Source organism: Myotis brandtii, unplaced genomic scaffold, assembly GCF_000412655.1.
Source record: "Myotis brandtii unplaced genomic scaffold, ASM41265v1 scaffold115, whole genome shotgun sequence".
NCBI classification, from domain to species: domain Eukaryota; kingdom Metazoa; phylum Chordata; class Mammalia; order Chiroptera; family Vespertilionidae; genus Myotis; species Myotis brandtii.
Window position 1 is genome coordinate 17135043 of NW_005353967.1, and position 17021 is coordinate 17152063.

Below are 17021 nucleotides of genomic sequence, written 5' to 3' on the forward strand. Positions count from 1 at the left end.
TAGGTCAGTGATGGCGAACCTTTTGAGCTCGGCGTGTCAGCATTTTGAAAAACCCTAACTTAACTCTGGTGCCGTGTCACATATAGAAATTTTTTGATATTTGCAACCATAGTAAAACAAAGATTTATATTTTTGATATTTATTTTATATATTTAAATGCCATTTAACAAAGAAAAATCAACCAAAAAAATGAGTTCGCGTGTCACCTCTGACACGCGTGTCATAGGTTTGCCATCACTGGTCTAGCCTAAGGTTCATGTGCTATTGGGAAGAATATATATTCTATTGTTGGGTGAAGTGTTCTGTAGATGTCTACTAGGTCTGTCTGTTTATACTACTCAAGTATTTTATTTCCTTGTTATCTTCCTATTTGTTCTGTCCATTATTGAAAGTTGGGTACTGAAGTCTCAAACTATTAATACTGAATTGTCTTTTTTCTCTTTTCAATTTGGATAGTTTTTGCTTCATATATTTTGGTGCTCTACTGTTACATGCAATTATGTGTATAACTGTTCTATCTTTTTGATGTATTGACCCTTATATCCTCATAAAAATCTTCTCTTTGTCTCTAGAAACATAAATTAAGATGATATAGAATATAACAAGAAAATTTACATTATAAGTAAACAAGAAATTTGTTCACTGAAAATTTAGGGAACAGTGCTTCCACCATGACCCAGAACTCTTGAGGTCTTTAACTAAGGAAGGTATTCGCTTATCCAAAAACTTCTCCTCCGGTCTTCTAAAGGCAAATTACTTTGCCTTTCTTTTCAGGTTAGAATCGTTGGAAGTTTTACTCTTGCTCTATTCTATCACCTCCCCCTCCCCCCCTCCATAAAATCCTATTTTTGTAATGTTTACTAGCTAGTTCTAAATTTTTAAGACTTTAGCATACTCAATACCACAATATGTGATTTAGACCTAATTCTTAATGATGGCCTTAATGATGAGACTCATTATAATTATTTGAAGATTCCATTATCTTGTAGCCAATGTTTCCAGAATCCTAGCACCAAGACCCTGACAGTATTTATGAGATGATTTATATAGTCTAATTCCAAACTATGATCAATAGTATCAGATTTAAAGATTACATGTTCTACTTATTTTATCAGATTATACACAGTACTTCTAACTTACTTCTAGAGGTTAACCATAGGAAGATACTTTCCACCTATGATGATTAACAAAAGTTAATTTCCATTAACCCTAAGGAAGGAATTTTTTAAACAGTGACTTCCACAAGTGTACTGAAAATGTGACTCATTATTTTTAAAAGTATGCAGACAGCTTGTGTAGGATATTTCTCTAAATGACAGCAACACCCCTATCTTCCATTGCTGGTTTCAAGCCTCTCTTCAAAAAAGAGATGTTGGGGGCTTTCCTCAATGTCTGGAGGTCTAGCTATCTGTTTACATTAAAGAGTTATGACCTGTAAACCCTGTATGCAATAGCAGTTTATTTTAACTAGTGGAATTCATCAAAGGGTGACCTGGTAGCGAGACAGCTTTTTCATAATGGGCCCCTGAAAATCTCTATTTATAGGTCTTTCTCTATGTCCACTCAATGTCTCCAGAGCTTTTAACTTTGTATCAGAAAATATATGTCTGGTTGACAGGCATTCTGCAAACAGGGTTAGAGAAGGGAGCTAGGGATTGCATCTTTCAGTATGTAAACTTACATTTAGTCCCTGGCTACCAGATTTCTTGGAGATAAGCAGAATAGTGATACTCTTAGATTTCAATAATCAATAGGTACATTTCCACTTAATCACTTTATTGATAGACTGATATACCTATCTTTTGCTGTGCCAGGTATTCCTGAATCTAACTCTTCAGTTCAATTTCTACAGGAAATAAGCTTCCATTCTCCTTTGCAAAATGTAGGTGTGGTAGTTGAGTATACTATGTGGAATGGAAGACTAGATCTGTTGAGTTTTACAACTTCTTTCAATAATTTTTCCAATATGCAAACAAAATATTTTTCTATTTAAACAGATTCATTGTGAAATTAAAATGCAATTGGGAAAAAACCATCCCAAATTAAACGTTTAATTCCATAAAAATACATAAATCTACATGATTCAATAAGGTTCAACAATGTAGTCCAAAGTTATAAGAAAACTTTGTAATAAGCTAGTATTTTGTAAAATTGGGAGGGAGCTAGGTTATAAGGAAAAAGTAGAGAGCCATGATGAAACTAAGAAATAAAAAGGAAAAGTGGGGTGGGGTGGGAGAGAAGCATTACATTTTAGTGCCAATATTCAGATGGAATATACTAATATGATATTTGAAATAGAAAAGTATTCCCATGCATGTAAAAGTTGTTTGTTTTTTTTCTTAATCCTCACCCGAGGATATTTTTTCCATTGATTTTTAAAGAGAGTGGAGGGAGGGAGGGAGAGAAACAGAGAAAGAAACATCGATGTCAGAGAGACACATCGATTGGTTGCTTTCTGCAGGTGCTCTATCAGGACCAGGGACCGAGCCTGCAACTGAGGTATGTGCCCCTGACCGTAATCGAACCCAAGACTCTTCATTCCACGGGCCAATGCTCCAACCACTGAGCCAAACCAGCCAGGGCCACCCATACAACAGTTTTAAAAAATTATTTGAAAACATTACACAGCTACAGATTACTTCATAGTCTTTCATAACTTCAGCAAAAATAAGCACAATTAGAGTTAACTTATTTTTTTCCACAAAGGCTTATTTGTAACTTTAAAAAATTTTAGGCATCCACTCTAGCTTTTTATTAGGACATGTCAAAACAGAACACTGACTATTAATCACAGGTTTCTGGTGTTTAAGATTCTACATATGAGTGATGCCATGTGGTATTTGTTTTTAGCTTAGTTCTCTTAGCACAAAGCCCTTTAGGTTGGCAACTGTCACAAAACAGAGGTTTCTAATGAACAATTCAGAATTCCATCTAATGAGTTAGCTATTCTAAATAAAAAAAGGATCAATTAATAAACTGGTATATGAAATAAACCACTTTGTTCCTGGTCTATAAACAATTGTGCCGTGAAATCAGAGCTATTACAATAATTTTCTTTTAATAACACTGATTATATACTTTTCAACACCAGTTTATCAAGTGGAGAGAAAAAAAGGGAGTTCCCCCTCAACCCCAAGAAACATTTTCAGTTCTAGAAAATGATTCTACCAAATAACACTGCAATAAGTGGGCCATTGTCTGGAATTTAGAATGAGTCTTTGTTAGATAATTAGGAGCCATTATTATTTAAAGTAAGAATATGTCTTTTTTCACAAGAAACTTTCATTTCCTTTTAAAAAAATTACTCACTGAGGGCTCTGGTTAGAGTCCGATTCCCTGTCAAAGACTTGTACCAGGGTTGCAAGTTCTATCCCTGGCCACAGTTGGGGGTACCAATTGATGTGCCCCTCTCACACAGATGTTTTTCACTCTCTCTTTCCTCCCACCTCCATCCTTCCCTTCCACTCTCTCTAAAAACCAATAAAAAGAATACCCTTAGGTGAGGATTAATAAAATAAAACAAAACAAAAAAATAGCCAAAAAGTCATTTAGATAATTATTCTTGTTATATAATTAGTGATTATATAACTTTAGAAAGTGCACTTTATCCAGCGGAGGGAGGAAAATGTACTACTTACATTTTTCCTTATTGCCATTGGTATTATGCAAGAAGTCTCCATCAGAACGCGTTGTAGGAAAGTCATCTTCATCATCTTCTACCACTAAATAAAATATATTTAAGGATATTAGGATGAAAGAAAATAGAAATTAACCAATTTATTCTTAGGTTCAATTGAGTCAATACATTCTTGATTCTTTTGAGTGCAAGATCTAATTCATTTTTGTATTTTCAGTGCTTATTAAAGTATGCCCAACAAATATGCTATAGAATTTAATACATTATTATAAAAACTGTACCCATTCTGCCCTAACCGGTTTGGCTCAGTGGATAGAGCGTCAGCCTGCGGACTCAAGGGTCCCAGGTTCGATTCCGGTCAAGGGCATGTACCTTGGTTGCAGGCACATCCCCAGTGGGGAGTGTGCAGGAGGCAGCTGATTGATGTTTCTCTCTCATCGATGTTTCTGACTCTCTATCCCTCTCCCTTCCTCTCTGTAAAAAAGCAATAAAATATATATAAAAAAAACCAAACAAACAAACTGTACACATTCTCATTTGTGTAAGGGATGGTATTAAGATATGAGTTATTTTGCCCTTTAGTCTTCCTACCTACCTTGGGGCAATTTCATAATTCCATCAGAAGCCTATAATGGCTGAGCAGGACTGTAAAAGGATAACTTCCATGCAGAAAATACCTTAGCTTGCTTCTGGGAGTTCCTAAATTTACCATTTCTAAACATGCAGGAAAAATATAATGATTTACAGGTGTGATTATTGATTTTCATTCATCCCAGTGTGTCTGTGCCTAGAAATCCTTTTAACTTATCCAATTCTATAAAGATCAAAATCCTGTGTTCTCCTGTTTATCTCTTTGTTCTATTCACTTTTTTTTTTTTTACTGCCTAACATACTTTAACCTTCTGCACTATATATTCCACTTTTTTTTTCTTTTTAATGTATTTTATTGATTTCAGAGAGGAAGGGAGAGGGAGGGAGGGAGGGAGAGAGAGAGAGAGAGAGAGAGAGAGAGAGAGAGAGACACATCAATGATGAAAGAGAATCACTGATAGGCTGCCTCCTGCATGCCCCCTACTGGGGATAGAGCCCGAAACCCAGACATGTGCCCTGACCAGGAACGATACTAGTACTGTGACCTCCTGGTTCATAGGTCAACCCTCAACCACTAAACCACACTAGCCAGGCTATATATTCCACTCTTAATGTAAATTTCTAAACCTCAGCCCCCAATCTATTCTCTGCTTTCTATCAAGTGCTCTTAGTAAGGCTTCTTTATTGTATTATCTTTTCAGAAACACTCTTTTTGTAGAAATAATCTTCACTCTAAACTGTTGTACTTCTTGACTTTATCTCTTTACAAGGAGTAGCTCATCCATTTTAGTTGTTTTCCCAATAGATGTAAAGCCCATTCCTATTCCTTATTCCCTCCCTTGACTAAATGGTAGAAATCACCATGGAGAATACCTTTATTCTGTATTGCCATTTCTAACTAGGGGGCTATTTCATTTTTTTATAATTACTGGGCTAGTTCATCACTTCAAAATTTTGCTACTCATCTATAACAACTTTTTTAAACCATAAGCTGCTATTATCTACTAACACTTATTATTCAGCCAACTGATACCAATATCTGACACTGTTTTTTCCTAGTCCATCATTCCTATAGACTTCAATATCCATAATGAAGCCTCTGCAGATACCTAAATCTCAAGATTAATCAAATCCCAAATTCTGTGGATCGTTATTGTCTCATCATTTGTAAATATGGTCAATTCTAGAAATTCATTAACAGCACATTGCTGTTTTTAAATCAGTACTCATCATCAGACAAGATTCTGATCCTGGACTCCACCAAGATGGCGGCATAGGTAAACACCGGAGACTGCTGCCGCAAACAACCACTTCAAAAATACAACTAAAAGACGGAACGGACATCACCCAGAACCACAGGAAGGCTGGCTGAGGAGAGACTCTTCAACTAGAAGGAAAAATAACAGCACACCGAGGCTCAGAGGAGGCGCAGTGTGGAAAAAACTCAGGTGCGGAGGTGCGCGCGCAAAGCGGGCTGGTGGCTGAGAGCGCGGTTGTCGTTTTCGGTCAGGGGGGAGTCTCAGACTCTGAGCTCCAGATACGGGCGAATCGCTGGGGACTCGGACCCAAACGGGAGAAGCGGGAGTGTCTGGCATCAGTTGGAAGGCAGCTTTCCCTCCGAGGTTTGCAGCGGTTCCGGGGGTTCTGAGAAGCAGAGCCTCTGGGAACAGGACTGAGGGCACCATAACGGCTCCCTCCGCCCGCCCTGCCCTGTTGATCCCGCCCCGCCCAAGCCCTGCACAGAGCCATTTGCCGGTTTGCCTCAGGCAAAGGCTAGATTAGCACCTCCCCAGAGGACAGAAGTTTTCAGCGGCAGACACAGCTGATTCACACAGCCAGTCGGCCTGGTGGTCAAATCCCTCTAGTATTAACTACAACAATCAAGGCTCAACTAGAACAAGACTGCGCACAAAGACCACTAGGGGGTGCACCAAGAAAGCATAAAAAATGCGGAGACAAAAAAACATGACAGAAATGGAGGATATAGAGCTAAAAAACGCAATTTTGAGGGCTTGCAATAAACTTCTGGAGAGCCTCACGAAAACTAATGAGACCCTCGATGCTATGATAAAGAAACAACTAGAAATTAAGCATACACGGTCGGAAATAAAGAATATTACACCCAATAGCAGACCAGAGGAGCGCAAGAATCAAGCCAAAGATTTGAAATGCGAAGAAGCAAAAAACACCCAACCGGAAAAGCAAAATGAAAAAAGAATCCGAAAATACGAAGATAGTGTAAGGAGCCTCTGGGACAGCTTCAAGCGTACCAACATCAGAATAATAGGGGTGCCAGAAGATGAGAGACAGCAAGATATTGAAAACCTATTTGAAGAAATAATGGCAGAAAACTTCCCCCACCTGGTGAAAGAAATGGACTTACAGGTCCAAGAAGCGCAGAGAACCCCAAACAAAAGGAATCCAAAGAGGACCACACCAAGACACATCATAATTAAAATGCCAAGAGCAAAAGACAAAGAGAGAATCTTAAAAGCAGCAAGAGAAAGAGACTCAATTACCTACAAGGGAATACCCATACGACTGTCAGCTGATTTCTCAACAGAAACTTTGCAGGCCAGAAGGGAATGGCAAGAAATATTCAAAGTGATGAATACCAAGAACCTACAACCAAGATTACTTTATCCAGCAAAGCTATCATTCAGAATTGAAGGTCAGATAAAGAGCTTCACAGATAAGGAAAAGCTAAAGGAGTTCATCACCACTAAACCAGTATTATACGAAATGCTGAAAGGTATCCTTTAAGAAGAGGAAGAAGAAAAAGGTAAAGATACAAATTGTGAACAACAAACATGCATCTATCAACAAGTGAATCTAAGAATCAAGTGAATAAATAATCTGATGTACAGAATGAACTGGTGATTATAATGAATCAGGGACATAGAAAGGGAATGGACTGACTATTCTTGGGGGGGAAAGGGGAATGGGAGATGCGGGAAGAAACTGGCTGATCCTGATCTTGACTCACTACTACTCTGATTAACTGCTCTTAACCATCTGTACGCTATAAGCGTCTATAGACGCAAGTGGCAGACCTTTTTAAATTAAATTCAAAATATCGTGGCAGTTAACTGGTTAAACACTGAAAGGCTTGCACTTCACTCATATCATCATTAGTATCTTCTTTGGATTACTGAAGATTCACTTTCATGTCCCTAACTACCCGAAAGCTTGTACCACCAAACAGGGATTTTCAACCTTGTTTTTCGAGCCCAATACTCAATATATAAAACTGATGAAAACAAGAGTCTCTCTGGCTAAAGACTGGCCTTTCCCCTTTCTTTTTAACCAAGTAATACTTTGTCCATTCTTGAGGCACCTTTAAGGGATATCAGACATGCCACTGTTCTAATATAAATCCCCTATCTCAATCAGATCAGTTTCCCTTACCAACACAAACTGATTATGCTAAATTCCATCTCTGGATATTACACATTCCTGCTTTCTGTATCCCTGCAATAACCCAAATTAATTACATTAATAATACCAGCTATTATTTGTTTTTGTTTTTTGCTGTTAAGCACAGTGCTAACAAATATAATTCTTATTTTAATTGTCACAATTGTATGTGCTGGATATAACATCTATTTTACAGTCAAGGAAACAGATATGAAGAAATGTTTCCTCAATGAATAGAGTATTTCCTTTAATGTGATACGTCTTATTTTACAATCAAGCAGTATGTTTAGGTTAAAGATAATGTCTTCAACTTCTGTAATCCCAGAGTACCTAAGACCTAAAGGGTTAATTAAATCTTACTGAAGAATGTGTGGGAGTGGTGGAGGTCAAGGTTAAGATGGCCTTACTAGCAATTCTGATAAAACATTTTATATGAAAAAAACTGATGATCACCTAAAATAAAGAGAATTTGCTATTACCATTTCAATGACACATTTACTGAAGAACAGGAATTCTTAAAATTCACACACTTGATAATTTAATGAAAGTGCACCTATAGAGATCCCTAAGACATAGGTCAGCATCTCTGATCTACAATCAAAATAGAAAACTAAGGTCCATGTCCTTATTTTGCCTTTATACAACATGTATTCTTAAAACTGTCAATATTTCTAAAAAGAGCAATTACAGAAAAAACAATTGTTATAGGCAGAATTGTGTACCCCTAAAATCCATATGTCAAAGTCCTAACTCCCCCATAGCTCAGAATGTGAATGTATTTGGAGACAGTGACTTTATGGACGTAATCAAGTTAAAATGAGATCATTAGGGTAGGCCCTGATCCAATATGACTGAAGTCCTTATTAGAGGAAGAAATTTGGACACAGAAGAAAGATGACATAAAGACCCAGGGAGAAGACGAACATCTATAAGCCAAGGATAGAGGACTCAAACAGTTCCTTCCCTCATGGCCCTCAGAGGGAACTAACCTTGCCAACAACTTGATCTCAGACTTTCAGCCTCCAGAACTGTAAGAAAATTAATTTCTGTTGTTTAAGCCACCCAGGCTGTGGTACTAATGCAGTAGTCTACCACTGTTATCATTTATTCAAAATGAATAATGTTTAAAATCATTTTTCCACTTTTCTACACAACCTGGTTATAACTGCAGCCCAACTTCTACTCCTCTTGCTATCACTTTTGTCTTTCAAATGGTATATACTTTTGATGTGGATCATCTATAATAATAAAAGCATAATATGCTAATTAGACCAGACAGCTTAATGACCTTCCAGATGTCCTTCCGGATAACCTCCCGGACGAAGCTGGGGCTGCGGGGGCTGAGGCAAGCCACCAGAGCTGTGAGGGCCGAGCCCCTTGCACGAATTTCGTGCATTGGGCCTCTAGTTTAAAAATAAACAAGGAACCCTAGCTGGTTTGGCTCAGTAGATAGAGTGCTGGCCCGTAGATTGAAGAGTCCCAGATTTGATTCCCAGTCAAGGGCACATACCTCAGTTGCAGGCTCAATCCCCGGCCGGCCCTGTGTGGGAGGCAACCATTTGATGGGCCCCTGGCTGATACCATAATCAGCAGATGTCCAAGTCTCTCTCATATCAATGTTTCTCTGTCTCCCCCTCTCCCTTCCATTCTCTTAAAAAAAAAACACAAAAAACAAAAACAAAAAAACAACAAGGAATCCAATTCAGATATATATTGATTTAGTTTAAAGAAATATTTCAAGCAAATGAAAGTTGATGGGTAATGTTTAATTTGGTAAAAAGGCTATATACAGTCAGCTTTCTGTATCTGTGTATTCAACTAACCGTGAACTGAAAATAATTGAAAAAAGTTACATCGTTGCTGACATGTACTTTGTTGCTAGGCCTACAATGATTTTGTCTGTACTGAACGTGAACATACTTTTTTACCCCTTGTCATTATTCCCTAAACAATACATTGTAACAACTATTTATATAGCATTTACATTGGATTAGGTATTATAAGTCATCTAGAGATGATTTAAAGTATATAGGAGGATGTGTGTAGGTTATATGCAAATATTACTCCATTTTATATGAGGAACTTGGACATCTGCTGATTATGTATCAGCTGGGGGTCGGGGGGTCCTAGAACCAATTCCCTGTTCATACTGAGGGACTATTACATATATATATGTGTATATGTGTGTGTATATATATATTTTAATGAAGGAGAAATAGCTCAACTACCTTTACTTTTAGAGAAATAAATATCCAATGTTAAAGAACCAAAAACTTAAAGTGTATCAAATATAAAAAACATCAAAGCTACTTATTTTGTCTAAATTTTCAGAGATATGGCCTTCTGCTTCTGGCCAAGACAGAATAAAGGAACTGAATTTACCCTCTAGCATGAAATTAAAACCTGGACAAAATATATGAAACAATGGTTTTCAAGAACACTGTACATTTGGCAAAAAAAGATTTGATAAAACATTTTATATGAAAAAAACTGATGATCACCTATAAGTGGCAAGATCTGAACTCTAGGAGTATCCCACTTACTGCCTTGGGAGAGATTACAAGCTGTAGAGTAAGTAGGAACCCAGGAGAAGCTCAGTAGACTCTCTGAGGTGAGGAAATGGAGCTGAGTCCAGAGAGACAAAGGCAACTAGAGTTCACATGAGAGAATACTAGAAAGGAGACAGCTGTATAGAGAGAGAACCCAGAAGATTGAAAGAAGGGTCCCCTTGAGTATTCAGCAGAGTACTGATAGCACATACAAATGAGGGAACTATAGAGGTCAGGGAAAGAACCAACTAAGAGGATTCCAGGAAAAAGTTTCCTTAGAGTACTTGATGTACATTACTTGAAGATATATGGTGATAAATTAAATGTGCATACTATAAACTTAAGTAGCCACTAAAATAACAATTATAACTAAAAAGCAAACAAAGGAGATAAAGAACAGAGAAGACAAAAGAATCTGAACTTGGATCAAACACATTTAAATAAGATCAAGAAATGAAACCATGTCAAGCAACTCAGTTATACTGTGAATAAAAGTAGTGCTATTTAGCAATAATTTGCCTTCACAGCAAATAAGAGAAAAACTGAAGAACAGATGTTGACAACATCAGTAATATCTTCAGCAGTAACAAAGGAAAAGTTCAAAACTCACATTATAAGTTAACTGAAGATTATATTTCTTAACAAAACTCACTATATTCTTAAATGTATATATAGCTCAATTATTGATTTCCTCTTCCATAAAACAGAGGCCAGAGAAGGGAGAGTGATAAAGAGAGGAAGATGAAAAGAGAAAGACAGGGAGGAAGGAGGAAAAAAAAAAAAAGAGGAGAAAGAGATCAATTGATTCCAGACTGGAGGATTTAATATAAACATATGCCTATCTCTAAGATTCATCATAGGGTAAATATATTAGACATAATCATATAAAATGCCCCATATTACTAAGATGACAGACGCTATTTTTTAATAAAATAAAGAACTTAAAAATCATTTAAAAATCTTCATTGGAATCTAGTATGTATGAGTGATCAGAATAATTAAGATGTGTTATTAAAGTATACAAGTTATATAGATACTGAAATCTGTTACATTGGGGGTTTGCAGCAAAAGTGACTATTAATTACCTTTATCAGTTAAAGACATTACCCTTTAAGATCAAGAGGCTTTACATCCATTCATTCTCCAAGTAAAAATAGTGGTAATAGCCTAATTAACCTTTATCCCTTTGAAGTTCATCCTTGGAGACAGCATCAGCACAGGCATCAAAGTACTTCTGTAGAGTATCAACTTGTCTACATAGGATATCTCTAAAGGTTTCCATTTCAGCCAATTTCTCACGTAAACTGTGGCCTTTCTGCAAAACACAAAAAAGGGGGTGGAGGATGTAATCTAAATGAACAAAACTGTAATTTATTTAGTCCTATTGTGTTTCATCACTTTTTAAGGTCTATATCTTACTAATGAGGGCCATCGGGTAGGGAGAGCTGTCAAGCTCAATGTAATACTCCTAGGAATTAACTTGAAACTGATTAACAGTGACCAGATAGTGATAAGCCTGAAGGAAATAAGGGACAAATAAGCCTGACAATTTGCTCATGTAAAATTTAATATTTTCAAATGATTGACATTGTGAGAAAAAAATTGTCAAAGTTTTCTATATACACAATGGAATACTATGCTGCTGTAAAAAAGAAGGAATTCTTACCATTTGCAACAGCATGGATGGAACTGGAGAGCATTATGCTAAGTGAAATAAGCCAGTCAATGAAAGAAAAATACCACATGATCTCACTCATTTATGGATAATAAAGACCATTATAAACTGATGAACAAAAAGAGATACAGAGGCAGAGCAGCATCAAACAGACTGTCAAACTACAGTGGGAAGGCAGCATAACCAATGGACATAAGACACTGGGGGGTAGGGGAGGCCAGGGGATTGTCAAGGGGTGGGAAAAGAGGAGACAGATGTAATACTCTTTGTAATACTTTAAGCAATAAAAATAAAAATAAAAAATAAAAAAATAATTGTCAAAGACTTTAAAATGGGAAAAAATATTACTGGATATCCTTTCAAAGGAATGGTGTGTGCTATTGATGGGACCTTTAGCATTTATGGAATGTCTAATCATATAGAAGTCTTTGATTTCATTACATTTGGCCTATTTTATAATTCTTTAAGTAGTAGAAAAATAAGAGTAATGTAAATGATTTTTGGCCAGATATGCAAATGAACCTTGATTAGTGGAGATACACTAGTTTCTAATCTGTGGATACCGAACAGTTTTGCATATATTAGCAAAATCATTTTGGCATTCTTCAGATTCTCCTTTGAACCAATTTATTTTTACGTCTTATCTATTAACAAAAAAATCTTTGATGTGTTCATTTTCTATTTGTCATAAATGTTAACCCTTAAAAAATTATTCTGAACTTAAATTACATTGTAGAGAAGTTCTTTTGAAAAAACTATTAAATAAGTTCTGTTCACAACATTCAGTAATAAATTCAATTTATGAGGCCTTAACTTAAAGCATTCACAACCACAAACCTTGAATGAAGAGGTGGATGTTGCAGAATAGCCACTTGCTCCAGACACCAGTGACACCATTGAACCATGTCGACGCAAGCTGGATTCAGATCCATAACCAGATTCAGTCTAAAAAAGAAAGTAAACTACATGAAAAAAAAAATTAAATAAAAATTACTTAATCATCACAAGAAAAAAATTGTAACTGTGTGAGATGATAGATGTTTAACTTATTGTAATCCCTTCACTATATATGTGTGCTTGTTGTACACCTTGCTGACATATATAAATGCTACAGTCATTATGTTGTACACCTTAAATTGCTACTAGGTTATGTTAATTGTACCTCAATAAAACTGGAAAAATACTTAAGAATAAACAAGAGTTTTCCTATAAATTAATAAGGCTGTTATAAAAATTGGATAGGATAAAGGCAAAAAGTAAAAATAATAGGAGATGGGCTAAGATGTCTTGAACCACTTTTAATTCTTTTTGTAGCACAAAGAAATAAACAGTAAATTTTTAAAAAAGTAAAAATGAGGAAAACTTCCAGTACTATTTCTTTATAGTACTATTTCCAGTACTATCACTTATCACTGTCTCGATGAAACCTCTCCTATTACATTAGGCAGTTTCTCTGTATTCTCAACCACTCCTCACATAACACAATTATAGCATTTACCGTATACTTGGTTATATTTAGATTTTATAATTACTATGGAACTTGGTTCTTCTGGAAGAAGACTGTATCTTTTTCATCTTTGTAGCCACCTCAATAGTTCATGTCACACAAAAAATTCTCAACTTTATCAGTCTGTTATGAAAAATAATTGAACTCCAGGATATTGGGGTATACTTAGACTTAGCACTGTAATAATCCTATATAATAAAAGCTGAATATGCAAATTGTCCCCTTGGGTGGGAGTTCGACTGACCGGGAGTTCGACCGCTCGCTATGACGTGCACTGACCACCAGGGGAGGGCGCGAAATATGGTGGGCATTGACGACGACACTGGCAGTGGCGGCACTAGAGGTGCTGCAAGCCCTGATGGGTCTGATGAGAGCGGGACCACAGTGGGATGGTGGAGCAGGTGAGCGGGCAGTGCCGGGCCAAGGCGGGTGTGAGTGGGGGCCCAATTGCCCTGCAGACGGCAACCAATGGCAGCAGCAGGGGGCAGGGCCGCCACCCGGCTCCCAGGCATTGAGGGAGCTGGGCGGCGGGCCTGGCCCTGATAGATCGCCGCATAGACAGTGACCAGTGTCGGTGGCGGGGCTAGGGCCAGGCCAACACAGAGTGGAGGCCCCGATCGGCAGGGGATGGGATGAGCGGGAGGCGCCAGGCCAAGGCTGGGTGCCAGGCGTGGCTGTGAGGCTGGGGGAGCAAGCTAGGGCCTGATCTCCACAGACCACCCCAAGGGACCCCACCTGTGCACGAATTTCGTACACCGGGCCTCTAGTACTTTTATATAATTCTGATGTAGTTGTACTCTTCAGAGCATCAACTTTATATTCACCCTCCCTATGACAAATGCAGTACCAATAAAATAGACAAAGGAATTGTACATTAAAAAAAAAACTTTCCAAGTACAGTTAACCCTCAATTTTTTGGACAATTTAATGGACATTGGATCTAACAGTCACATTCTGGTCTGTATGTCATACGTGAAAATTAACACCCTATTAATTTTAAAATTCTTTTAACCAAGATTTGCTTATAATTAACAGGTTATTTTTTTGTTATTAATTCACTGTCATTTTAAAAAAAATATATATTTTTATTGATTTCAGAGAGGAAGGGAGAGGGAGAGAGAGAACAGAAACATCAATGATGAGAAAGAAGCACTGGTTGGCTGCCTCCTGCACGCCCCACACGGAGGATGGAGCCAGCAACCTGGGCATGTGCCCTGACCAGGAATCAAACCGTGACCTCTTGGTTCATAGGTCAACTCTCAATCACTGAGCCACACCACCAGGCCTCACTGTCATTTTTAAAAAAATAAATTTTATTAATTTCAGAGAGGAAGGGAGAGGGAGATAGAAACATCAATGATGAGAGAGAATCATTGATCGGCTGCCCCCACCCTGGGAATGGAACCAGCAACCCGGGCATGTGCCCTGACCAGGAATCAAACAGTGACCTACTGGTTCATAAGTTGACGCTCAACCACTGAGCCACTCCTGCCAAACTCACTGTCATTTTTAACAAATTTTAGAGAATAGACCATATGTTGGAAAAAACACTGTAGTAATTTTGCTGACATATATAAATATTACATATCTACAACTATAGTATATATATTTAAATCCAAGAGTCACTACTTGCAAACAATGTTCGGTCAATGATAAGCAGGTGATCACAGTGCATCGCACACAGTAATTGGTTCTGCTGTTGCATGGTGTAACTTTCTGCAGCAGTTTTAACTTGCATGCCGGCCAAGTTCCTACGTGCCCTAAGCCACGGCCCAGCCATGTGGCATTTATTTACTCGAGTTGACTGATGACTGCACAAATGTACTAGACCTATTCAGTATAAATTTAAAATTATAGTATTACATATAGAAAACTTTTCATACATTTTAATTACACAAACATGTCTACGTAAGTAAAAATAGGTAAACTAATTTGTCAATTTTTTATCATACACATTTGGAAAACCTCCTTTATTATATAATGGACTTTCGGCTTTAATGGACAGCCCCTCGCCCGAATTATTATATCGTGATTTTACTGTACTTGAAACATGTTCAAGTATTTTAGATTTCTGATTACTTCCTACTGCTATTTTTTAAAGTACTGTGCATGACGTTAGCCCTAGTCTCTAAATTTAAGAGGTAAAATAACATCTAATTATTCTTGGCATACACATAATAAAACTCAATCATCCCATTAAAATAGTAGTTGTTTAGATTACTTGATTTTCAAGATTAAGATTATGAATCATTAAAATTAAGTACAATATATTGTAGAAAGTATTTCCATTGACATTTTACATCCTCTGTGCTCTCGTTCCTAAAAATCCATTACATTTCCTATATAGCTGTTGGCTTAGCCCTGACATTATTCTAACTCAGTGATGGCGAACCTATGACACGCGTGTCAGAGGTGACATGCGAACTCATTTTTTTGGTTGATTTTTCTTTGTTAAATGGCATTTAAATATATAAAATAAATATCAAAAATATAAGTCTTTGTTTTACTATGGTTGCAAATATCAAAAAATTTCTATATGTGACATGGCACCAGAGTTAAGTTAGGGTTTTTCAAAATGCTGACACGCCGAGCTTAAAAGGTTCGCCATCACTGTTTAAACTGGACAATGTTTTTCTAGGTACAGAATATCAAGCTTTTATACTGATTTAACTAATAAATAAAATTATATTATTTTTATGTAAATAATATTAACACTAGTTTAATACACTTTTCCAGTTCAGTATCACTTCATTAGTTAAAGTTTATATTCTAGGAAGGAGGAGGAGGAGAAGGGAGTTAGAGGGAGAAAGGAGCTAAGAAATTCATAACCAAAATAACAAAACAACTCATTAAAAAATATATCTTCAGGCAAAGACATTAGAAATTTATCCATGTGAAAAAAGCAGCCTCTTAAAATTCAAACTTTCAGCATATACAAGTCACCAAACACCAAACAAAGTGATGTCATACTTTTAATGATGCTTGTTTATAAAACACTATATTTATAAAAGTTACTTAACTCAGAATTTACTAAAAAGTTACATATTAAGACTAGATGGATTCAAACCTCTTCTCCAAGCCTTACATCACTATACACCACTCCACATCTCAAAGCAAAGCAATGTCTTAGTGATGAGGCCAAATAAATATTTTGGTATCAGGAAAACTATTAATGAAAGAATAAACCACTTTATTGTATGTGCATTATACCTCAAGAAAATTGTTTTGTTTTGTTTTTTAAAGGTAAATCTATTCTATGACAAAAGAAAGCTGGTCAGGGTGCAGTAGGGGCATTGCTACAAAGAGGTACAAAAAATTGGAGTGTGTGTGTAGGTTACAACGGTCAAAACTCAATTGTCCAATTAAAATAGATACATTTTAAGAATGTTGAATAGTATCTCAACAAAGTAGATTAAAAAAAATGGTAAGCTTGTTTCAATATAACAGAATCCACAAAAAGATCATCCTATCCTATCTAATAATAGAGAAACATGGTAATTAGCCATACCTCTGCTACCCTTCCCATTGGCTAATCAGGGCGATATGCAAATTAACTGCCAACCAAGATGGCGGTCGACAGCCAGGCAGCTGGAAGCTAACAGGAGGCTTGCTTGCTTCAGTGACGGAGGAAGCCAACGTTCCCCG

At 36.9% G+C, this 17021-nt stretch overlaps 1 protein-coding gene across 1 annotated transcript in view; it reads right to left on the reverse strand.

The window, feature by feature from the left end:
• The window catches only part of COL4A3BP (collagen, type IV, alpha 3 (Goodpasture antigen) binding protein), a 101795-nt gene that overhangs the window by 48322 nt on the left and 36452 nt on the right, over positions 1-17021 (reverse strand). Inside the window, exons 6-8 of the mRNA XM_005858152.2 lie at positions 12707-12814; positions 11371-11509; positions 3639-3722 (exon numbers count right to left, since the gene is read on the reverse strand). Coding sequence (XP_005858214.1) covers positions 3639-3722; positions 11371-11509; positions 12707-12814 — 331 coding nt within the window. The remainder of the gene's footprint in view (positions 1-3638; positions 3723-11370; positions 11510-12706; positions 12815-17021) is intronic.